General features: G+C 38.6%; 1 protein-coding gene across 8 annotated transcripts in view; it reads left to right on the top strand.

Moving 5' to 3' along the window:
* The first annotated feature begins 4,222 nt into the window (after nucleotides 1-4,222).
* diaph2 (diaphanous-related formin 2) overlaps nucleotides 4,223-26,603 on the top strand; it is a 471,153-nt gene continuing 448,772 nt past the window's right edge. For 6 of the 8 annotated variants that reach the window (XR_008572894.1, XR_008572895.1, XM_054792014.1 and 3 more), the window contains exons 1-4: nucleotides 4,223-4,331; nucleotides 4,884-5,266; nucleotides 19,915-19,947; nucleotides 22,108-22,284. Coding sequence is in view for 6 of the 8 variants with exons in the window: in XM_054792014.1 (XP_054647989.1) it covers nucleotides 5,183-5,266; nucleotides 19,915-19,947; nucleotides 22,108-22,284 (294 nt within the window). In the remaining 2 variants the exon portion in view is untranslated. The other 2 variants (XM_054792015.1, XM_054792017.1) reach the window with 2 other exon arrangements.

Below are 26,603 nucleotides of genomic sequence, written 5' to 3' on the forward strand. Positions count from 1 at the left end.
GACTTAAAAATAAATAAATATAAGCAGTGGAAGAGCCAATCTCTGTCTCTTCCTGAAAATGTCCTTCATATTTCTTTTTTTTCTCTCTGTAGATTTTAGAAGCTTAAAATTGCAACAACATCAGGCTGGCTGCTCAGGGAGTGATTTTAATATTGCAGCCAGGTGGTTCCATTCATCTCTCACATGCACATTCACACACAGTTTGCTACATTTAAACATGAAATATGTCCGGCGCTGGGTTTCAATCTGGGACTCGGGAGAGGAATGCAAATCTATAAAGGGAACACGCGCAAACCCCAAAACCTAAAATAAATAGAAGGGAATGATAGATGGAGTGCAACAGAACGAAAAGTTATTCCTAAATGGTTGATTTAGGTGGACAGGAAATATGTTTGATTTACTATAATGCTTATGTGAGACGCTGACACATTTTTATTGACAGCAATTTAAAGAAACTTTACTTTTTTGTCCCCCTAGAGACTTTAAAGTGTTGTGTGCCAAAGGGAAGTCAATAATAACGTTAAAAAATAATAATAAACTGAGTCCTTGCTGGTTGATGCTGTTTTTTTTATTGATGCTGGCTTGTTTTTATTGATTTTTATTTCTTCTTTATTCTCCAGCGCAAACAATTTACACAGTTGTCTACACTACAGGACACGCATTGAGGACACAGAAGTTCAAGTATGTTGAAATAAGGTACTGTACAGACACGTTACCCAGTTCAATCACAATGGTTTTTTTTTTAATAATGTAAATGAGAAAAAAACAACATTTTTTTAAAAGTGTGAACAATAGGGCATAAGAATGCTTCTAATGTATAGAATTTAATGTTAAACAACTGTGCAACTACTGACGTGAAGGTTTCCCTCAGCGACGTCTTTTTATGCATTCATTATTTATAAGTAATCCATCTGACGATCCCTTAGGTCTAAACATATAGGCTACAGTATGTAGCTGTTAAAAGGAGCAATCATCGCATTGTCTTACAATACTGTAATACTGTTCAGCAAGCGCAACGCATTCTGGGATGCCCGATATTTTGTTAATGGTCACATAAAACCCCAATATCTACTTTTTAAAAGATAAATCCACTATAATTGACATTTACCGTGTGTCAGCAGTATAGAGCGGATAAATACTTTTCCCAAGGTCGCGGTCAGTCACTGCAGTCTGACCAAGTGACCTGTGGGAAAATAATATCCCACGTCCACAATAGTTACCCTTATTTAATTTGAAACCCATTGAATGATGGGGACACTATTTTAAGCTGATGCAAATACCAAAAATATAAATAGGATGTCACCAGGGCCTCATATTCATATTTCAGAACAGGGCAACATTAGACTACTGTATTAGCTAATTCGAGCTAATAGCTAAAGCTATTCTCTGTTTCATAAGGAGCTTAATATGTCCAATGAAAAAAATGCCTGTCTGTTGACTGACGTAAGTGCTGAGTCGCCTGATTTGTTGGTAGCTGTTATTTACACGAGTTGCACTTTGAGAGAATGTGGCTTGCTGATTAATCTTTTAACAGGTCAGTTAGCTCAGGAGGGTGCTCACCGTAGCTTGCTATTTGCATTTACAAACTTTAAGGTTGGACACAATCAAGTTCGCTTGCATATTGACACAATTTCCCCCCCATAGGAAATAGTGGAAATATAAATAATCTGTTGAAGGCTCGAACTGTGACCATTCACGATATTTATGAACTGCACAGAGAGAGTTTTAAGTAACAGTTTAACATTCTGAACTGTCACAAAGTGTAAAAATGACATGAAAACACTAAAATATGCAAGTCTTACAGGGTGTACCAGCGTAAAAAGTAGCTAACCATTGTACAAATGTAAAGACAACCAAACACGCATTACAGTATACACTGTGTGCACAATTATTAGGCAAGTCAGTATTGACCATATTGTCATTTATATGCACATTTTCCAACCCGAAGCTGAATAAACCTGAATGCTTATTGGGTTGAGGTTAATTGGTGACTCTAAATTGTCCATAGGTATGAATGTGAGTGAATGGTTGTTTGTCTATATGTGCCCTGCGATTGGCTGGCGACCAGTCCAGGGTGTACCCCGCCTGTCGCCCGAAGTCAGCTGGGATAGGCTCTAGCATGCCCCCGCGACTCTAATGAGGATGAAGCGGTATAGAAAATGGATGGATGGGCTTATTGGGTTTAAGCATCCCAGGTGATGTGCATGTGTGTACTGAGGGAAGGTGCACAAAAAGTTGATGGTCAAATGATCAAGAAGCTGACAGACTCCATGGATGGAAGATTTTTGCGTGTTATTGAAAAGAAGGGTGGCTATATTGGTCACTGATTTATTTTTGGAAATATCTGAAATATTTATTTGTAAAGTTTGTGTTGTTTTTTATCATTCTGACTTTTAAAAAACTGAAAGTAAAGTAGTGAGAAGGGAATATTTTAGTTTTTCTTTGAGTTGCTTAATAATTGTGCACACTAATAGTTACCTAAGAGATGTTCTCAACAAAAGTCAAAAGTTCACTTTCACTTCCTTAAATATTCAAGTTTAAAGTTTCTTAACATTGTGGATTGACCAAGAGGACTGTTATTGTTAAATAATAAAACTAATAATCAATAATAATAATAATAATCATGCTGGACGAAAGTATTAGAACATTCTGGAGTCCGACTGTTTTGAATTAGAGTCCGCTTCATCTCTTCATCGTTCTTGTCTTAACACCCTTTTTTGGGAATAAGTGTCACTGAAAGGCCCCAAAAAAGCAATGAATGTGCAGTGCTAATCATTTCATGCTCGCTGAACAGAGGTCTTGGGAGATACGGTCACGTAACACCATGTATTACAGTGATTCGAACGCCGAGTTTTGTGCGACTTTGATGTGTATTTTGTGGATGAAATGTGGATGAAATTTTGAATGACTTTATAGAAACACTCCAATTATAGCTGGGGTGGGTTGTTGATTGGAAGCAGGCAATTCTTGGAGATAGGCTGCTATATTTCGGGAATTTCAAAATATATAAATATATAAATTTCAATACAGTATATAACATTTTTTTTACTTTACTAATAATTGAGAGTGCATGAGAAAGTGGAAAGGAAAACACAGCTCTCTTTGAACACATGGTCATTTATTAATAAGCATATCACACAATACAGTATAAACAGAACCAATGTTGTAATGGCAGTATGGAGCAGACTGGTCAGCTAGCATTATTGCCGCTGATGATTTGATTATAAACAACTGTACGGCAAGTGTAACATGCCAACAGCTGAGTAGCAACATTTTTAAGTTCATGCAGTGGTAGATAAAGCTGCTGGACGCTGACCAATCATGATACTTCATATACAGCTACTGCAATCTTGTGTTGTTATTAAATAAGATACATCAGTGTTAATGCCAATGTTTTTTGATCTGGCATAATCAGAAACTGCTTTTGTGGACCCCACACTCAGAGATTGGTAACTCTGTTTGATCAAATACAATAATATAATTGGAGCATTTAAGTTCTACAAATGTAGTCGTATCTGTATTAGCGTCAAAATTTAACGTGGGATTTCAGCCTGCCAGTCGTCCATATGTCCATATGTTGTGACCAAAATTTGGCTTAGTGACCTCTTACTTTCCACTTAATGGCAAAACAAGTTCTGTATTTGCAAATAAATAGTGATGCCCAATGGAGTGAAATCCCTGCCTCAAACTATTTAAAGGAGCTACCAGTGACTCTATATGGGTCCTCACCCTTGTTGTTGCTTACTCCACACCCTTGCAAAGGAAGCAGCTCCTCAGGTTGTTTTTGTGTGGCTTCAGGTTTCCCTGCATACAAGTCGCAGATGACACACAATAACACGCCACGCCTTACAGGAGCTCATCTGTCTATGTATATAAATATATGAACACAAACTCAAAGACAAGCCGACATGATGCACTATTATATAACCCGTAATCTTTTACATACCCATTGCACAATCAATGATGTAATAGGTGTATGTGTGTGTGTGTGTGTGTGTGTGTGTGGAAAGGACAATCACGTTGGCGATGTTTAGTTGTCAAGGATTCCCACACTACTTCCTGTGTGACGTCACCGCTGGATTATAAACCACCACATTTATGAATCTATTCGTCTTCTTCTGTGGTTTTATCCGCTTGCTGTGCAAATCAGATTTGACCCCCCGAGTCCACGCCTTTCCAACCTTTTGACAGTCAACTCGTCACACCAATCGCCTTTGGGATTTTTTCTCCGCGCCCTGACCACAGACCAATTAGGACTAGAGTGGGCGTGGGCCTGGCGTGGGCCTGGCATTCAGGTTCGGTTGCAAAGGAAGTGCCCAGGATGGGATACTGTGAGTTGTACTAGGCACATTTATTTGTATTTTTCATTTCATGTCATTTTATGCAATACTACTATCTACTCGCTTGTAATGTCGGCGATAAAGCTCTTAGCGTTGTAACAGCGACGGCGCTACATGTTTGCTTACGTAGCTAAATGCTTGGTAAAGTAGCCCAAGCAGGAGAGAACAACGGTGATTTTCGACTATTGTTACTATTGTTTTTAATTCTAATCAATCAGTGATGCTACCATGCTAATAGCTGCTAAAAACCACCATAGCTTGCTGGTCGCCTTTTTAAGTTCATTGATATTGGCTGTTACTGCCATATTGCTAAGTTGCACGCTTTTAAGTTTCTCTTCTTAATAATTGAACGAGTAAGAATAACATATTCTTGAGCAGTGTTATGACTAAAAAATGCAGTGCAGACTGTCTTCTTTGGATTTGGGTGTACTTTGAATAGTTAACAAGGCAAAACTCGTTTTACAGGACTTGTAGTTGTTGTAACCTACCTGCTTTGGCTTTTTTAATGATATAAAGATAATGTTTTAATGTTATTTATTACAGAGACTGAAAGAATTGATGCTGGACCATAAGAGCACATCTAGGATACTTCTCGCCTGCCACACCTCTTCATCTTAACGCTACACCCATCACTCGGATACAATTTTACCAAATACTTCCACTTATTTATTGGTTTTATTTTATTTTTTTAATAAGGTAATGGACCTGGAGAAGACTTAAAGTGGATGTTGTTGTCAAGTGACGTGTTGCCAAAAGCTTAAGAGTGGACTTTGCCAACTTTTTTTTTTCCTTCGGAGGCCACATCAAGTCAAGAAGAAGGGAAATTATAACTTGGAGGCAAAATGGATCAAGCCAGCGGTGGGGACGACCCCAATAAGCCCTCTAAAAAGAGGTCCAGTGAGGATGAAGGCAAAAATAAAAAACTGGTAGGTATTTGTTTTTTGCACTGATTTACCACACCATCATGCAATGGTTAATCGTTGACTCAACAAGGGTGTGAGAAAATCACTAATCCACATTTTCCACCCCAAACATTTTAGTCTGGAGATTTATTGTGTAATTTTATTACATTGGCTGTACAGTATAATCGGGACTGCACCGATACTGTTTCTCAATCATGTTTTTAGTGCAGCATGACGCTGAAATAGCTATTGACGTGTTACCATCACTGTGTAATGCACCCGAAGTGCATGGCACCTAATAGATTTCAAGGTTGCGTTAAAGAGATGTAGTGTTTTATCTTTATGCTGCGCTCTGCACTTAGTGTGCATCATGTGATGATCCTGTTCCATTTGTTCCCCCTAAAAGTACTGCCTTGTTGTGACAGTTGCTCTGACAGTGCATTTTGAAACGTAACTTTATTGACTCATTGCTTTTGTGGCAGCCTTGTATCTGTGATGCCTCTTTGGATTGACTGTTTTTTTTTACTGTATTAACTTGTAGAGTGGGTGGCCACCAGAGTTTACTAAACTGCACAAAGTAGCAGGCTCGTTTGTTCGCAGCAGGGAATTTATTTATTAATGAAATTATATGATACGTGTATTAATTTTGTATGTGCAAAATAATTCATTAATCTTTTTTGCTGAATTGATTGATGAATAATTGCATTTTGAAGTGACTGAGGCGAGTTCCCGACTTGGCTGCAACCAGCAGAGGCGCTGTTGAGTCTCAAAAGGTTTGCTCTCGAAAGAAGACATGGAACATGAAGTCAGCTATTGGAAGCTATATCATGTATACACATATATATGTATGTATTAATGATGGCACAAAATTATTCCAATCAGTATATATTAGGGGTGTCACAAGATCTTGCTAGATTAAAAGGTGGCAAGATTTCTTGTTGAGAAAAAAATGTCTCGTGGGTACCTGGCCTGGGACGATAATAAATGTATTAATTAAGCACACAACAAATGAAAATGGAACTGCCTCAAAATATTGCCATGTGCATGCCTGTCTGTTTTCCTCGCCTCTTGCCTCCAAACAGGCAGGTACGGGCTTCACTCTGTGCCTTGTTGCGTTTGTTCCACAGAACAACGGCATGAACAGAGTGAGCCCTTTTGTCTTGGCGTGTGGAGGCGGGGGGCCGGAGCACACACAGTGCAGAGGAGTGTCACGTAGAGGAAATTAAATCATTACACTACAATATATGAATTCATTCATTTTCTATACCGCTTGTCCTCACTTGGGGTTGCAGGAGTATGCTGAAACCTATTATCCCGCCTGACGCTAGGTGAGAGATTGCAATATAAAACTTCCTATGTTTCCTCATTGTATTTTTCTTAAAAGTGATGTTAAAATGTTGTCTTGTCTCGTCCTCGTAGATCCAACCTCGTGTATCGTGTCAATTAGTGAACGGAGTGTCTTGTGAGACTTTAGTATATACACTAAGTCCCCAACTAACGAACACAATTGGTTCCAGACGACCGTTCTTATGTTGAATCGTTCTTAAGTAGGGGAAAAGGTAATATTACCAATGATATAGGTACTACATGTACGTGTATACATGTACAGTATATGCGTATGTATGTAAATATGAGTTTGGATGCAGTAGTAATATTAAACAAGGATAATTAATAAAAAAAAACAATAATAAAAATGATATAATAATACATAATGATAAATGTTATTTACCTTTGAAGAGCAGTGGTCGAGCATACGTCGTTGGTGGTAGTGGTGGAGCAGGAGGAGGAATTATTGAAGAAAGGACAAATCTTCGTCGTCGTTAGACTCTTCTTTGTAATGATAGTGGATGCCATTGGTACAGAAGTCTTCACATGTTCCATAATTCGAACCTTGCCTTTGTAAATTGTTCCTATGGTTGAGCGATTCACTCCATAGGCACGCGCTACATTAGCCATTTTCTCGCCACCGTCCGACTTCCTGATGATGGCCACCTTCGTTTCCATAGAAATTGCTTGACGTTTCCTGCCACTACTAATAGCACTTGCACTCAATTTATCAGCCATCATAACGGATAACAAACGTCTCTGTAAAGTATCCAATGGGGTACAAACGGCGTGCTCCGAGATGTTATCAGCGACAAGTGCAGACGAACTGAGAAAGATCACGTGAGAGGGATGCTGCTACCCACTATTCGTAGCGGCGGAATGGTGCGCAATGCAAAAATAACGCCTTTGTATTTCGAAAAAATTTAAATGACAAAATATGTCAATTTTCGAAAAAAAATCATGAAAAAAATAGACCAGTTGGCTTGTGTTCGTATCTACGAGTGTTTGCACGTCGGATGTTCGTTAGTAGGGGACTTAGTGTATATGAATTAAGATAAAATAATACTGCGATTGGCTGGCGACCAGTCCAGGGTAAACCCTGCCTCTCACCCAAAGTCAGCTGGGATAGGACCCAGCATACCCCCGGCGACCCTAGGGGAGGACAAGCAGGATAGAAAATGAATGGATGGATGGAAGATAAAATCTTATTAGAAAATAATCCGTCAATCAGTCATGAAAATTAGACATGGGCATTGTGAAAAACCCATCCCTTGACACATTTTTTGTCATGTTTCGCCTAATAATAAAAACTTTGGAGGAACATGCTTTTATTGTACAGCCACAATATAATAATGCATTAACTTCAGTTTTACAGATGCCACATCTGCTCTGAATGTGGTATTTGTGTGATGTGGTATTGACGTCTCCTGCGACACACGGGGTATCAATCATAACAAAGATAATGACAGCCATCTAGCGGGTAGGTGTGCGGCGTTTATTTGAGGTGCAGCATTTATTTGTTCAAGTCCCATAAAGCAGAGGCCACAATTTGAGTTTATAACCTCGAGTGTCATGAGGTTATCCTTACCGTAGTATTTCTTATGTAAACACTGTCTGCTGTGACCCAAAACATCCCAAACCTTTCGTACTGTACCTTCAGTTGCACTCTTGTCTTCCCTTTCATGTGTGGGATATAACAGTGTAAATCATACATGTGTTAAGTGTGAGCAGCCACACACACACACACACACACACACACACACACACACACACACACACACACACACATTTATAAACAGTTGGCTTTTCTAATATCCAAAATAACTCTGACATTCATGTTTTTCAGTAAAGTGACATGTGGCTTTGCTGAGTGGCGCCCCACTTTTCTCAGACGCGTCTTTAATTGACTGTAATGAAGCTGAGTTGATACCATAGACTTTAAAAATGTTCAAATTCAAGATGGGACTGTTGCTGTGGTATTAATTTTTTTCCATAACTTGGCATTAATGCTTCTGTGTTGCATACGTAGTGAGCAGTCTTAAAGTGGTAATCACCAGTTGTGTTCCAGCAACGTTTTTAAAGGTGGGGGAAAGTGCGACCAGAAGGGCGGCAAGACAGGAAATCAAAGAGGGAAGTGAGATGCCATGTGCTCCCAAGATCTATCGCGATATCACTCTCCAACTCTGAAATGTCCTGACTCCCAACTTTTGGAGGGTCTGCGTGATCTCACTCTGCAAATGGTTCTTTAGAGGGGTTTCCATATGTAAACGTTTCCCTTGTTTCTCACCCCTCTAAAGAGAAAGCAAATTGTTGTTGCTGAAAGTTTCTAGTAAAACCTGCGTGAGTAAAATAGTCTTACAGGTTTGTGCTGGTTTTGTTTTTGAGTTATTAAAGATTATTTTATAGGCCAATCTAACGTGTGTCTAATGTGACATCATCGTTGGAGAAATCTTGTAATATTGTTAAAACCATAGCAACACAATCGATCATTTTTGTGGCGCAAACCAACACAAAGAGGGCAGCAAATAATGAGGCTATTTATCGTAGATTAATTCGGAGTGTGTCGGGGGTCTGGGTGACATCAACACTGAACACAGTCTTTAGTAGCTCAAAAAGTATAGCTGCACAATTGATCATTTTTATGGCAATTTAAACGATTGCGAGATGTTTTTGGAGCAAATGGGGGGCCTCGGTGAACTTTGATGGGATATAAAAATAATATTTAGCAACTCAAAAACAAATACAGCACAAAGGCTTATTTTAACGACACAAATCAGCACAAACCATTGCAACTATTTTGGTTTAATTTGGAGCCGCTGAGGGCCTGGGTGAATTTAGATTGACCTTTTGTAATAAGCTTAATGCCTAAAAAAACTAAAAGAGCACAATCAATCATTTTTACAGCACAAACCAGCGCAAACGAAGCAGAAAAGAATGAGACTATTTTGGTTTCATTCAGAGCATATCGGGGGCTGATTATGTAATCGTGGGAAACTTTAATGTTTTCATAACTGAAAAAATGAAAACAGCACAAACGGCCATTTTAATGTCACAAACCTTAAACTATTTTACCAGATTTTTGTGTGGGGTGGCGGACCAAATTCACACAGGTTCTATTAAAGAGTGGTTGGTTTGTTCACAGGGCAACAGTCTCTGTACCTGAAACCGCAATTTAAAAATGGTTTTAGAAGGAATTGTCATGTTTGTGTTTAGAATGCTTTTCTGGCCAAATGTACACTTACTACACCGATACTGCATCTGGTAAAAGTATTAGTTACCTGTGTCAATTTCTAAACCCACATGTTCGCAGATGAAGGGCGTTCAAAAGAGGATTTTTGATAACAAGGGATTAGATGTTTATGGGTGTAATGTTTCCGTATAAACTGATATCGCCCATGACTGGTGTAACATGCATGTTGCAGCGTTTTTGCAGCTCAGGGTGAATGAGTTTGTTTAATGTTTACTGTGCAATGTTGTGAAATATCATAATAATACCACAATGTTGTGTAAACTTGTGTGACTTCCATGAATTCAGTCCTTCTTCTAAATCTGATGTAAACTGGCACACACTGGTTTAGTTTTGTGTCAAAGCAGTTTGTGTTACAAGCCGCTGGGAAGGATTACATCACAGCAGCACCATTTGGGCATTTGGCCCAGTACGAAGATACTTAAAGCTGCCAAGGACGTTAGAATAGCACTGCAAAAGGTATTGTTACTTTTACGTCTGGCTTTTACGAAAAGAAAAACAACTCTGACATTCTGTAAAAAAGGTAAAATGAGAGGAGCTTTTAAAATTTTTTTTAAGGAATTTGGGGGAGCAGGTTTGACAGAATGGGAGAATGTTTTTTTTGGGGGGGGGTATATCAGAGCCAAAGATGATGTCACACATAGTTCCACGAGGGGGAAAAGTCATTCCCGCATATCCACATGACTGTTCCCGTGTGTCTACAGGCATGTGTTCTCACAAGAAATTGCGTACAGAAAGTTGCATTATTTTCCATGAACAAATGCTATATTTTGCCATGAAAATACTCGTTTGCCATATTTTCAATGAAATTAGGAGGCTGTTTTCATCAAATTATTGATGCCATTGTTTCCTTTTTATTTAAAACCACACTAAATCATTGTGAAAATGGACTCCATAAGCTCCGGTCTGGTTATGGGAAACAAAAATCCTACTTTTTAGTAAGAAAGCAAAGAAAAAGCTGACGCACGTGTCTGTCATTCATTTCCTAGATCATTTGTAATTAACACTTAATAATTAAAGCAGGCCATCATTTAGTAATTAACTTAATTAGGTTTTCAGTGATGAGACTGGCAACAATGATGTCTTAATTATGAGATCTCAGACATGGCAGACTTGCACAAGATTTAGTGAAGCTTCTGGGGTCATTTAAGGTCATTAGTGTAAGCCCAAATTCACGAATCTCATCTATATGACATCTCCTTTTATGGTCATCTTTCTCATGCTTCTTGTGTACTTTTCCCACAATGTGTTGATTGAATGTAAGCACTGTTTAGCAGGCATGCGAGGCAGGAAACGCACCACTTGTGAGTGCGTGTCAATGGCATTCAGGAAGTTGGATCGGAGAGGAAGCAGTGGAGAACTGCTTAAGTAACACAGTGGAAAGAAAGCCCCCTCTTGATGTCTGCATCCCAGTCTTATTCACGGGGGATCAGTAAGACTTTCATGAGAATTTTTGATGTTTTTTTTGCTTTTTATCAACTCAAAAATTACATTCTTATATTTTATTTGTATTTTTTTGTATGTGGCTAAAAAATAGTACACTATGTTTTAAACAGGGCTACAAATTATAGTACAGTGGGACCGCCAATGTCGAACACCCCAAAAGAATTACAATTCACAAATCATCATGTGGCATGTCAGCAAATCTTGCAAGACTTCAGCTCAGGGAGCATATAAAGCAGGGGTCCTTAATTATGTTTGCCCAAGGGCCGGAATTTAGTCACTGCGAGGGCCAGATTGTATCTAACAAAAAAAATACATTTTTTTGCATGTTTGTCACACTCACTGGAAATGTTTCAGCTCACCAAACAAATGTAAGTATTAGTAAATGACAACACAACTGAACACAAAATGCGGTTATTAAATGAAACTTTTTATTATTAATGGAGAAAAAAAATTTAAAACGATGCGTTCCAAGACGAAAACCACTGCTGAACAAAAACAACATTAAGGTTTGTCTCAATTTTGCCAAAAACATCTTGATGATCCCCAACACCTTTTGGAAAATACTGTTAAAAAAATAAAGTAGTCTGACGCGACAAAAGTTTAGCTTTTTGTAAGGTGTGTGTGACCCATTACATCTGGCGTAAGAGTAATACCTCATTTCAGAAAAAGAACATCATACCAACAGTAAAATATGGTGGTGGTAGTGCGATGGTCTGGGGCTGTTTTGCTGCCTCAGGACCTGGAAGACTCGTTGTGATAAATGGCACCACGAATTCTGCTGTCTACCTAAAAATCCTGAAGGAGAATGTCCGGCCATCAGTTCGTGACCTCAAGCTGAAACGAATTTGGGTTCTGCAGCAGGACAATGATCCAAAACACACCAGCAAGTCCACCTCTGAATGGCTGAAGAAAAACAAAATGAATGACTTGTGGCCTAGTCAAAGTACAGACTTGAATCCTATTGAGATGCTGTGGCATAACCTTAAAAAGGCTCTTCATACTCGAAAACTCCAATGTGGCTGAATTACAACAATTCTGCAAAGATGAGTGGGCCAAAATTCCTCCACAGCGCTGTAAGAGACTCATTGCAAGTTATCGCAAAGGCTTGATTGCAGTTGTTTCTGCTAAGGGTGGCCCAACCAGTTATTAGTTTTAAGAGGCAATCACTTTTTCACACAGGACCATGAAGTTTTGGATTTTTTTCTCCCTTAATAATAAAAAGTTTCATTTAAAAACTTAATTTTGTGTTCAGTTGTGTCATTGACTAATGTTTAAATTAGTTTGATGATCTGAAACATTGAAGTGTGACAAACATAAGAAGTCAGGAAGGGGGCAAACACTTTTTCACACCACTGTATGGTGTGGTATATGTAGGGCTCTCGTGTTTCAAGATCTCACGAGATGAAAATGTGACAAGGTTTCTGGTAAGGAGGTTCTAAGTAGAGCCTCAAGATGCAAAAAGAAGAAATGGCAGTGAGACAAAAGATTTTTGAGTAATCAATTTCTAGCAAACAACGATTCAACTGAAACAGGCTGTTTGTTCTTGCAATTTTACAACTGGTTTTATAATTTTCACCAGGAGCATGTATGTCAATATTAAGGCAAAACATGATGCATTTTAGTAACTTTGAGTCTTGATACAGCAATGTATTCCTCCTCTCTTTACAAAAGTCCAGATTTATTATGGCCCAGTGTCATGCGGTCTCTTAAGGATTAATGTACAAGAGATTTGCTCTCCAAGTGCAGCGACACAGATAACCCCGAGGCCCTCTCTGTGCTCGTCTGCAGTCACATGGTCACACGGCCCAGTGAAAAGCCATTCAGTTAACTAGACTGGCTTTTGTGTTGCTTCCCCTTTTTCAGTGTTTGCTATTTTTGGGAAGCTAGCAGCAGTGCCAGTGCTGTCTCGAAATAAAAGAACAGGCTGACCACTTGCACTATTCACTCATGCCCATTTAAAGGCATTGCCCCTCTTGGACAAATATACACATTGAAAATGTGTTTTTTTTTTCAAAGCTTTTTCTTTTTTATTCAGATGGATCATTGCGTGGATCAAGTTGTACGCCTGTTCTAGTTCTTATTTTTTAATCAAGTGTGCCTTTGCATGCAAGCTTGCAACATTCATGTGCCAAAACTTCAACCCTGGCCCACACACATTAGACATTCTGTGTGCTGCACTGATGAGTCCTTCATCTTAGATTTGAGTCTGTCCATTTAAGCTCTCCTCCAAATAGATGCTAGGATACCACACGAGGAAAGGCTATTTGATGAACGGTTCCCGTAATGATATCCTGTTCAGTAACTGTTCTCATTAACATTTGTGAACGACTATGAAACAATGATTAGGCATTGATGCACCATGGCACATCCTTATGTCATTAACCGACTAGTCCTTTTTGGCTCATGTATAAATGAACAGTTATTTTTAAGATCAGATTGATTGGTTTAGTTTTATTATAAGTAACTAAAAAACAGCTTACATCCCGTTGTTTGGCACATTTCTGTGACAAAATAGTTTAATAGCTGCAAAAACAGTAACAGTATTTTGAATACAGCCCTTATATTCCGGCAAGCGTTTTATGATACTGTATCTTAAGGGACAATACCGTGGAAACAAGGGTGGGCTGGGGTGGGGGAGACGACATCGTCTGATTTGGATAATAGGCCATGGCGACATTATCTCCATGTTTTTAAACCTTATTTAACAGAAAATCATTGACCTGTGGGTGTTGGCTTCAGTTCATTTTGTGCAGCAGTGTATATGTAAGTGTACGCTGATGAGGTAATACACATGACATTGTACATCTAATGTCTCACAATGTTGATGAACATCTGCATACAGTGCATGACCAAGTCAGTTGTGGTTGCTTTTCAGGCTTCTGAATAGCCAAAATGCATTTGTCCAAGTGTCCAGTAAGACCAGGAAAAGACGCTAGTCACTTTTTTGAGTAGCTAAGTTGACAACACTGATTTCCCTCCTGCTTCTTTGTCTTATTCTCTGGTAGACCAGGTGTGTATGAGGTGTGTCAAGAAGCAGAGTTAAGATGCCATCTACTGTACGGAGTTGTACCGACGTGCTACACTGCCAGTCCCATTTATAATGTGTTCATGAGCAAGGACGAACCGGTAGCACCAAATTTTTTAAAAGAGAAAGGTAGCACCAAATGTATTGGTGCTTTGGTGGTCCAAATTTATTAGTGACAATCGCCACAAATAAATGAAAGTGTGGGACACACTGCACTTAGAGTAGCCAGTGTACAGATTGTATAGCAGAAAAGATTTACTGTTGATTGAAAATGAGTCAACACAGAGCCATTATTTTCAAAATATCCGGAAACACAAGCACGTCCACGTCAAAATGAACACGTTCAACCCAAAGTCATGCTTTCCTCAATGAACCGCAGCACCACCACCAATCTTGGCTGTCAGCAAGACACAGTTATCTTTCTGCTCCCTTGTGTTTCCAGACATTTACACGATGGCTGTATGTTGACTCATTTTTGTTGACTCATTGCGCAACGTCGATCCTAGTTTACTGTCTGTAGTATTGTCCTTTGAAAATATACAGTATCTTAAAAGTCTTGCTGAAATGTGAGGGATCGTGTACTTTTTTGAGATACTGTACTGTAAAAGTAAAAACAGAAACATTGTCAAAAATGGCCCGATGAAACCGGTTTTTCATCTAGAAAAATGTTGTATGTGGCCACATGTTGCGCATTATTTAAATCAATTCTAGCCCTTTTAAAATACATTCAAATTGTGTTTACATAATTTACATTCAGCCACATTTACATTCAGTGTGTTTAAAAAAACCCCCAAACAAACACCTACCGTACTTATGCTTAAACACCACAAGGATGTCTGTGAATAATGTGTAATTTTTACTCGTACAAAATTGTTGATGAAAAAGTCTTTAAACACAGTTAAGAGTTAATAGCCATTCAGCAAGAGGGATATGCATATTGGCTTGAATAGAAGTCAGGATAATGGCAGCTGTAAAAAATGTCTTCCTCCTTGTCAGCTTTGATTGCATTTTTGTTTACCTTTCAAAAAGGGCACTCGAACACCGCTCTAAATATGAGGGGCTGCAAGTTTGCCATGCCTTCATAAATCGTCAAAAGTAACTCGGGTTGCTTTGTGTTCACCTCCTCTTCGGGTTCAAAAAGGCAGCTATTTGGAAGAAAAAGTAAGGTAACTTGATTAATTTTGACATAGATTCAGTCTGACGTTTTTTAATTGAGTAATTCCGTTGGTATTTGGTGCATTATGGTGCCAGAAACCCATCTACCTAAGCCCACAAAGACAAATAATGTAGCTTTGATGTTTAATAGCTGCTGTAACTGTAGAGAGTAACAGGTGATTAAGTGTTTTAAGGTGGAGGATTTTTTTTCTCCTAGTATGTTTTTCCACAAATAAACACTGATTGATGATACACAATTGAAATTATATGCATCGTCCCATGCTACGTCGTGTTTCGAACATTGCTCATTGCTCAACATTGCTAGGTAATACAAATGTAAAGGTGCCTATATGGGTGTTCTTTCATGTCTAGATGGCTCTAATAATGTTAAAATACATATTTAGAAGATCATAAACAAGTGATCTATGCCATCAACTACGAAGAAGGAATCCTACTTCGCGGAAATTCAGTTATCACGGTTGGGTCTGGAACCAATTAACTGCAATAAAAGAGGGATGACTATATAATATGATACAGGTACAGTTGTGTCGTCAAAGAGCAAAACCACAGCTTTACAGATGCCATGGATGCTCTGCAGGCGGCGTGTGTGGTAGTCTCCGGCAACACACGATGGCATCAGTCATAGTAAACTTGATTCCGCCACATGTATTTTATTTCTAAGTGGGAAAAAAAGGAGCTCTCTATTTGAGTAGTGGCATTTATTTATTCAGTGTCGATTTGAGCAGAGGCCATTATTTGAGGATGTATGGTATGTCTCGGAAAATGTAGCCTTTAATTTTACTTGAAGAAATCCCGGCTGCGGCCTGAAGAAGAGTTGGATACGGCAGTTTTATCGGAATGTGGTAGTTCCTGACCGTCTTATTATGTGTAGTGTATATTTGGAAAAGGCTTAGAAAGTTGCTGAATTTAGTGCAGCGGAGCATATTTTTTCTACAAATCTTAAAGCCAACTTCATATTCATATTGCCTTATTTTTCTGGCAACTCTTTGGTCAAAAACTGTGTGTGTGTGTGTGTGTGTGTGTTTTTTCCACCTTCTAAAAGTCTCTCCAAGCTTTAGTATTTGTTTTTCACTTTTGTTGCAAGCAAAGAACAATGTGAACCCACTGGTCATGCATTAAAAATGAAACACAGCACGCCACCAGTGTCACAACACCAATCTCCCAGAGCAGCCTACTGAATATTTTTGCTGAAGTGACATTTTTTTACCTCTAATCAAGAACCCTCGCACATAAAACTCCTACCAAACTTTTGGAATAAATAGTTTCAATTGTTATTATAAAGCCGGAGGCTTAGTAAACAGTATTTTAAGTCTGTATATACACAAGTGACTGCAGAGGGAGACAAAGTTGTGTTAAGTTGCCAGCAGCACAACAACTTTCCCCCCAGTAATCCTCCCTTATTATTAGAACCCATTAAAACTAGAGCCTAATTTGTTTCCAAACTTGTATAAAAGAAGCGTGGTGGCCGCTGACTTTATCGTGATAGTTCCGGTGGGTGAGTTAAAATGACATCATACAGATGGTCCAGTTAAATCGGTCGAGAATAACAGTTATTGCCTCGGCTAAATGCTGTGCAACGTTGCCAGTCTGAAACCAAAATGGTGCAAGTTTTTTTACATTGTGCATTTTATTGCGGAATTAACAACAATTAGAGAGAGAGTTCCTTATACCATCAGGGGCAAGAGTGAAGAGGTGTAGTAACATTCATTGGTGGTTTTATAGATGGCGTACATGCATATACAGGCTTTGTGCATTGGCTTAGCTTGGTGGAGCCGCATAGAGTCAATATTATTTCATTAAGAGAAGACCTACAACTAATTTGGTTCCTTTTTTAAGAGGTGGATGGTGTTTGCTAATAAACGTTTATTATGATGAAAAAGTTTACTTTAATAAGTGCGAGATGCCCCGAGGACATGTAAGCTTGATTGTTAAATTGCATTGTTGCAATGTTGCCGGGATAATGGGCAAGGAAATGCCCTCAAGTCAAGGCAATTAGCCAACCAGTGGTTTGATTGTTGTTAAATAGATTAGAAAATGTTTAAGTACGCCGTTTGAAAATTAGCTAGTGTTTCACACAGTTTTAGCCCGCTGTTGCACGCCGACACTAATGACACCGTAAATGGTCCGATTTAGCAACAGAGAGAAAGTTGTCGCCCATGTCACGTTGATGGCTGGAAGAAGACGTATCAAAGTGCGTGTTCTCCTGACTTTTTAAAGCAGAATTGGACGCACACCTCAAGCCTGCAAACAAGCTGGAATAGACTTCAGGTTTTGAGTATGTTGCTGAGAGCGACAGCTGATGGAGGAGCACAGGGAGAGGTGCAGGTTTGAGCTTGTTTGCTTGATAGTTTCCTGATTGCAACGATGGCTAATCCACGGCCTGGAGGCGGCCTTTATGGTCATTAGCAGCCCACATTTCTCTATTCATTAGTGCCTACAGCCCCCGTGCCTTGGCATATGGCTCTGGAGCTACTGCTGTCTTTAAAATGACTGTCTTGGATGGACATTAAGGTGTGTTTAAATGTCCCTTTGCTCACTTGAAACTGTTTTCCTGTTCAAAGGGAAAGCTTGTGATGGATGATGTTCATGATCCACTGCCATTTTAAGAGATCATCTAGGACAGGGCTTTTCAATGTGTGGCACAGTGCACTTCCCCTGAGAGAACACAATATGGTTAGGGCTTCCCATACTCCCTGAAAAACTGATTTTCCATAGCATATTTCTCTCTCACTGTAAGAACTAAACATCAATTCATTTTGCCTTTAAGCATAACAGAAGTTAACAGGTTTGAAAAATATGTTCTTTATTTTTCTCAAGTTGCTGTGCCTTCTCCGATGTCTTCTGGTGCCTCCCAGGGTACATCTGTAATATCTGTAATATTAACACTTAATATTGCATTGTCATTTTTTAAAATATACTTCATTATGTTTGTTATAGTGGAGTTTGTACGTATTTTGAAACTGCTTTTCCAATAGGAAATAATGGAGATAGAACGAATCTGTTTTAAAGTCAGACTGCTGCCATTGTCAAACCATTATTAACGACGGTATACATTTTTTAAAGTGACATTTCAGTGCCAAAGAAGTGTGTGGGGTTGCAACTAACGTGTGAATATCTTGTTTTGCCTAAAATACAAAGATAATAGGTCTGCTTTCATGGATGACTAAGGAAATAAAAAATATTCACATTTGAAGGGCTGAAATCAGAGGATATTTCCTTTTTTTTTTTTTTTTTTTAGTAAAAAATCATAATCGAATACCAAAATAGCTGTTGATGAAATGTTGCAGGTCTCCAAGTGTAAGTGAAAGTAAGTTAACCTCAGGTACTGCTTTATCATGATTGTTAAACTTTTCCCTTCGATTTGGTAATAAAATATTATGCAGATTTAAACCATAGCCATCGTCAGCGGACAAAAACACTGATGCTCAAATTCAAGCCATTCGAATGCCAACATCAGACTGGAATAAAAGATTTGTAGGATGATTACTTATCTATTTATCAGCGCTCATGTGAACCTTTATCAAAATGTAACCATGCAAAGGACACATTTTGATCCAGGATTACTTTAAAATTAATTAAGCAATTAACTATGTTGAATATTTGTAAAATATATGTAGGTTGATTACTTATCTGTTTAGCAGTGCTCATGTGAAACGTTATCCAAAATGCGACTATGCAAAATACACAGTTTTGACCCGAAATTACTCTAAAATTAATACCTGTTAATTGTGTTCAGTATTTCAAGTTAGTTCATATCAAAAGATGTGTGTTTTTTAAGGAGTAGGGGGTACATTGCTTCAGGTCTAATGTCCACTGCATTAGAACATCATGTTTATGCTTGCACAATTCAACATGGGTGAAAAAGAGTAGGGAAAAGCAAAGCTGCGTTGTCTAGTTAATGATGCACCACAAATCACTTACGCTGTCTTGATTGAGCATTAAAACCATGCTACTTCCTGTTTCAGTGTTTCCACAGCCTGTTTAGTAGCAAACTAGCAGCTGGGTCTGAATTGTTGGGCCCTCTGCTGGTTGCTGCCAACTAGTGACGTTGTGACAGAAACGCATGGCATTATCAATAACACTATTCAAATGGCACTTCCATCTGTGGCTGTGGCATTTTTGTGATCATTTTTCTGGGGGTGGGGTGATGGCTGTCTTTGTTATAAGTGTGCATGCCGTGGAAGTTAAACTTGACACTCACCCTTGTGTTTCTCACATTTCAAAACAAGTGTTATTCTTCATACTTGGCACATGTACAGCACCCAGGTTGTGCCCCGTGTGTCATGCAGATGATAAAAGCAAACTAACACTGGGATTGTACCATTAAAAGGAGGCGGGGGAGACACACTGTACATGTGCATGCAACTCAGGTGGAGGTTCTGGTCACCTCCCTCAGGTCGTTGTCATTTCCTGTCATTTACCCTGTGCCCTGCCTTCCTCCCTCTCCAACAGAACATACACATAAAAACATTGGCCGATGACATGGTAAGGTGCTGGGTTTTAATTACTTTAAACCTGGTTATTTTTTCTTTTGCATCACCCTCATGCTCATCTGTTGTCATGGCTGCATGTGACTGAAATAAGCAGATGGATCAAACATGCATTTGGAAGCACATAGCTGTACCTGTAGTGTTTATACTGTATAGTGTATAGTGCAATTCCTGCCTGTTTGATCCATTCATATTTTCAGTAATAGCATCATGTTTCTCTTTATCATGCATGTTTACCTTTTCTCTATGTAAATGCACATGTTTCTACAGTATGTTGTATGTTACATTCAAATTGATATACCATATTTTCCATGAATCACCGGTCAATAACCCGGATTGACAAAGTGAAACTTTAATAGTAATCAAAAAGTGAAATTGAACATTTTGTGTCCAGCACTTACTTTTATAGTCGCTCAGTGGGTGACCAAATTGCAGCCCACGGCCCGTTTGTGGCTTGGGGCTTGGCACATTCTACAAGTATCATTTAACAAGAAAACTTAAAAAAAAAAAAAAAATAGAATACGAAAAATAATAAAAGAGAAAAAAGTTATCTAATCAGAAAAAGTCATAATTAAATATAAAAGAATAATGTCATTGTTTTATGTTGTTATAGATAACGTAATTTTAGTAGCATTAAGTTAAAATATTTTTAAAAAAGACCATATTTTTTAAAAGTTTTAATGTTATGAAAAACAAACAAAACAATAAATAAAGTTGTCATTTTTGAAAAATTATGTTGTGGAAAAACTTGCAATGTTACAAGAACAAAGTCAAAATATTATGGGTTTAAAGTGGTAATTACGAGAAAAGAATTTACAAGAAGGAAGTTGAAATAATTGGAAAATTAAGAAAAAGAAACAGAAGAAACTGCTGTAATTCTATGAGAATAAAGTCATATTCTAACAAGAAAAAAGTGTCAAATTTACAAGAATAAACTCGTAATATGAGGGAAAAAAATTAGTCGCATAGAGTTGAAATGTTAAAGAAAAAAAATTAAGACATAAAATTATGAGAAACAACAAAACAAAAGTTGTAGTTTATGAAAAATTAGGTTGGGAAAGAAGTTATAATGTTATTGGAATATAGTCAAACTGTTATGGGAATAACTTCATAATATTACAAAAAGAAAATTTACGAACATTATTTAAGAAGAAGGTTAGAAAGAAAAAAAACTGGGGGGAAAAAGAGCAAGTTGATACTAATAATACGCTTTTCCACCTTTATCACAAAGCTGAGATGCAGTTTTTTCTTTAAATATATACAAGTTCTTAGCATATCTACATGTGTTGCTTTCCAAAATATCAAAGTGGCCCTTGCATCCTTTCATTTTTCAGGATGTCACCCTCACTGGAAAAAGTTTGGACACCCATGTGTTAGATATTATTCAGTTTGTTAACAATTACAGTACAGTAAAGGGGTAATGGTTGCAGGAGGTATTTACATAAATACCTCCTTTACGTAAAAATATTGAAATAAAATGGATACAACATTTAGAAACACCGGGCAGTGTTAATCCATTTTGTAGTTTTTTTCATACATTATTTAAATTATATTAAATTGTTTGAAATAATACTTTTGACATTTCAAACAACAACGTTTTTTATGTATTATTAACATATTCTATTAATTTTTAATGTATTTTTTGTATAAAATAACTAAACCACAATTTTACTTTGTCAGCCCGTCTTATTGATTGGGACAAATTTTAATGATTTTAAACTGAATTTCACATAAAAATGTGCATGAATTTAAGGGGTTTTACTACTGAAGCCACTGTGCATGTCCGTTAAACCAAGCATGACCTCTCCGTTCCGTTCCATTACACACTGGTTGCATGGGATTCTTGTTTTCCCCCCTCTGTTCACACTAATCTTCACTATCGAGAATAACAATGAAAGTGAACTCATGATGGAAGCTGTGTATCATTTACTGTACGTGGCTGATAACCGTTGAATAACATGCAGAACAAAAAGGTAAGATGGTAAGCGAAGTCTATCTGGGGTTCATACTATATACTGTGTCAACTTACACAGGGATACACAGTAGTATGATAGCAAATTAGCAGAACTGCATTTAAAGTTGAACAACAATATCAGAGAAAAAAAACGTTCATAATTGATAACCGTACTGTACTATATTTGATGTCTTCTTTCAGCGTGATCGTATTACCAGTTTCCGAAAAACGGGCATGAAGAAGGAGAAGCCCCTCATACAGCACCCAACGGACCCCCTGCCCACCCAGGCCGAGCTTCCGCTCCCTCAGCCGCTTTTTGACGAGCGCTCCATGAACCTCTCGGAAAAGGAGATTATTGACCTCTTTGAGAAGATGATGGTAGGTTTTAATGAAAGGACACAAGTGATTCAGATATTAATATATTATTTCATGATTGAAGTGAAAACGAATCAGTGTAAGACATTTCTACCTACACAGTGGTTAGCACTTGCTCTTTATTGAGTTTTGGATGATAGACAGTTGAGATGAATCAATATTAACAACAGTAGTCAACAACAATTGTAACTAGTTTAACTCTCTTCTGTCTATTCCAATGTGTTGTATGCACACTGCTGACTGCTGACAGTCACAGCTATCACATTCCTCCTATCGCCATAATTATCCAACACATAGATGTTCTTTATCCAAAATAGACTTAATTTGTATTTAGGTTGTGGACACATTTTGCAGATGTCAGGAGCACTTGTATTCCTCTTGACTGATTTTAGGCTAAGGATATTTATTTCACAGTCCTGTGGGGTCACAGCTCTGTCACAAAGCAAAAAGCTGTGATGCTGAATTAATGTGGCGTCATTGCGTTGGTTGGGTGCACTGGTGTGGACAATACCTTAAGGTGTGTGGGTGTTTCTGTTTCGCTGCCTGCCTTTTCTCTCCTCTCATAGAATGAATGGCCTTTATGGCTAACACTACAGGAATATGAGCAGGGCTCCTGCTTTTGTTTTTCATCAGGCTAGATTTGAGTATTTTCTTGCCTGGTTGCTCATCTCGCTGTCTGCCACTCACACAGTTCACTTCTCAATTACGATGTTTGTGCGCACAGTGGCGTGACATTAAAACCCAGCTTAAATTTGCTGTGTGACAGATGACACAGAAAGCGTGTTGACATTTCAAAGGTCTTGACAGTGCAGAGCAGAATTGTGCAATTATAGTAATGAAATCAAATCCCAAAGGGTTATTATTTATTTGCACTTTTTGCTTCCAGTCTAAGATCTGGGTTCGAATCTCCGTTGGGCATCTCTGTGGAGTTTGCATGTTCTCCCCGTGCGTGCGTGGGTTTTCTCCAGGTGCTCCGGTTTCCTCCCACATCCAAAAACATGCATGTTATGTTAATTGGAGACTCTAAATTGTCCATAGGTATGAATGTGAGTGTGAATGGTTGTTTGTCTATATGTGCCCTGCGATTGGCTGGTGACCAGTCCAGGGTGTACCCCGCCTCTCGCCAGAAGTCAGCTGGGATAGGCTCCAGCATACCCACGACCCTAGTGAGGATAAGTGGCATAGAAGATGTATGGATGGGCTTCCAGTCTATTGTGGACTCTTGTCATATAATTAGGAATTCCGCCAGAATGGAATAGAAAAAATGTCTAAAGACATACGAAACTTGAGTTTTTAAACTGCCATCATGCTAGATCCAAGCAAATCCCATGAGACTTCCATAAACATTCTGGTGCCACAACAGAAGGGTATCCAAGAAAAAGTGTGGTGATGACCATTGCACAGGAAATGGAAGTCATTGCAGCGCTGCTCATTACAATAGGACTGACGTAACCATAAGTTGAAATTTAAAAAAAAAAAAGGGAAAGTGCAGCGCAAAAATCGTTGCGTTTACTCATATCCTGCATGTGCCATCAAAGTTAAGCGTGAACTCACAATTTACCGCTTTTATGTGACAAAATAAAGTGGTATGCCGATTAAGAATGTTAAAATTTGCAATGACGGAAATCGACTCCCACTGGGTTTGGTTGTACAGTGGTGTCTTGGTTTTCGTTATTAATTTGCTCCAAAACAAAAGACAAAAACCGAAATGTATAAAAACCAAAAACTGCACAATTTTTCCAATAGAAAATCTACTGTAAATCCCATTAGTCAGTTCCAGACACCCAAAAATATTAGCAAAAAACACATTTTATAGAAAATAATTATAGTTTTACATGCTGAAAATAATACAAAGTAGTTATAAATGACGAATGGATGGGACTTATTGTTGATGCTGACTCCCTGTACATCCTGGTAAGATTGAATTCAATAGTGTTTCTTATCTTCTTTATCAAATTGCTGGCACTTGAAACTTTCTTTGGCCTCATGGCGGCTTATGTAGCAGTCCCACTCAATCAAAACAAAATGCACAGACAGTGAGTCAGCAACGCGTAGGGCTCTTTGTTTGTGCACTCGATTTGGCGGAACGATACAGTACAGGGCAAACAGACTAGTTTGTTACGTGCAATACTGTATGAAAACTGAAGTAACATTTTGGTGAAAAACGAAAACTGGGGCAAAATGTACTATTTTATTTTTGCACTCCCTGAGAAAATGCGTGCCTCGTCATGCCAGCATATGGTTTTGTTTTAGTTTTATTACAGTTTAACTTCATTTCATGCTTGTTTGACAGTAAAGGATGTTCAAATGTGAATAAAGGCTTAATAATGGTGACAATTTGCCACAGGAACGATTAGTTTCATTTTACTTTTGTCCAGTGAAAGCAAAGCATCTAAAGCGTCCATCACCGATTGTGTTTGACGTCAGAGTTTCCACTTTCTAAACTTTTCTCCAGCTCAAACCCCTTTCTGGTCGTACACACATATACAGTAATTTATTTGGGCTCCATGTTTATGGCCTTTCCCGTTATTGTTTTTGTCGACATGTTGCAGCCTGAGAATCCCAGCATGCCTCAAAGGGGAGTGCCATATTAGTGAGACCTCCTCCTGTGCATTAATGACTTGGAGAAAGTGAAAATATGTTTTTTCTTTTCCTCTTTGGGGAAAGTGGTTTGCCTTTCACACTCTGTGTTCTTCATGCCCGACAGCCTATCATATTAAAGCGGCAGGTCAGGGAAGAGATCTGACGAAATGAATAAGGACAAGTAAATTTTAAGTGTTTTATTGATTGCAGAAATGTCTCACTAAAGGCTGAGATGCATTCAATATTATAGTATTTTTCAGCAATTTTAAATTCTCAGAGGTCCCTCAAAACTGCATTGTAAGTCTGTTGTCCAAAATCTAGCCTGGATGCTGGAATTTAGACAATTTAAAAGTGCTTTTTGTAAGCCCCACTGGGAACATGCCATAGTGTGTGTCTGTATCTTTAATGCTAGTGAGTTGTATTTGTCCACGACAGAGTGTGTGTCTCCAAGAAGCACTATTGTGTACTTTATATCACTATAGTCACTATTGTGACTTTTTACATACACAGTCGTTCCTCGCCACGTTGCGGTTCGAATTTTTGTGGCTTCACAGTTTTTCAAAAATAAAGTAATACATAATGCTGTTTCATGGTTAAATATGGCCTATTAGTAAAAAATTGCAGCTTTTCTGTTAGAGACACTTGTTATTATTTAATAGTATTTTTTTCAGAGAAACCACCACAGTTTTGTTTAAAAATAAGCCTCCTATGTTTATTCATTGTTTGTGCACTCAAACTTTTTATTATTTATGTGAAATTTGGTTCTGTTTTCTTTGAAATGCAATTTAGGTGCCAAAATAGGTGTGTTGTAGGGCATCCATTCATTTTCTGTGCCACTTATCCTCATTAGGGTCGCGGGGGTATGCTGGAGCCTATTCCAACTGCCTTCGGACGATAGGCGGGGTCCACCCTGGACTGGTCTCCAGCCAATCACAGGGCACATATAGACAAACTATCATTCACATGGACAATATAGTCGCCAATTAACCCAACATGCATGTTTTTGGAATGTGGGAGGAAACTGGAGTACCCGGAGAAAACCCACACACACACGGGGAGAACATGCAAACTCCACACAGAGATGCCCAACGGAGGTTCCCAGGTCTTCCCGAGCTCCTCGATATGCATGTTGTTAAATCCACTGATAGCTTGCATCTCACTGAGGATAACTCTTGGAAGCCGACACCGGTCTGAGAGTTTTATGAGAAGAATGCTGTAAACTACCTCACTGCCTTTTTAAAATACCCACAGTGAACCCAACCTGACACTGTTGCCATATTAAAAAAGCCTGTTTCAGCATTGGTCCAAAGGCATATTGTCCATAGCGGTACTATTAAAGCAGTGGTAGGTAAGGAAGGAGTTTCTCTCCCTGGTGATGTGACTTCTATCAATAGTTGCTACACATGCACATGAAGTCCAATGTGCTGATGGGGCCCGTTAGCTGTTATGACATTATTACCTGGGTGTCTTGACTTGTCTATCAGCTTTCAAACCCTCTCACTGCACGGCGGCTTTCCTTTTTATTGAACTGATCGTATTGCAGTCATTTGTCTCCATTGCTTGTTTCCTACAGTGTTTGTTTTTTGTGGTGCTTGGAGACGGACAATACACAAAAAAAAAATGCTGTGGAAGAACTTGCTGTGGCCAGTTGGAGGTTTTATGTGCTTCTCTGTGCACTTTGTCAGTATGAAGACTCCCAGTTGATGAGCTGTGAGGAGATCCCACAGCAGTATTACTGC

The sequence above is a fragment of the Dunckerocampus dactyliophorus genome, chromosome 11 (genome assembly GCF_027744805.1).
Source record: "Dunckerocampus dactyliophorus isolate RoL2022-P2 chromosome 11, RoL_Ddac_1.1, whole genome shotgun sequence".
Lineage (NCBI taxonomy): Eukaryota > Metazoa > Chordata > Actinopteri > Syngnathiformes > Syngnathidae > Dunckerocampus > Dunckerocampus dactyliophorus.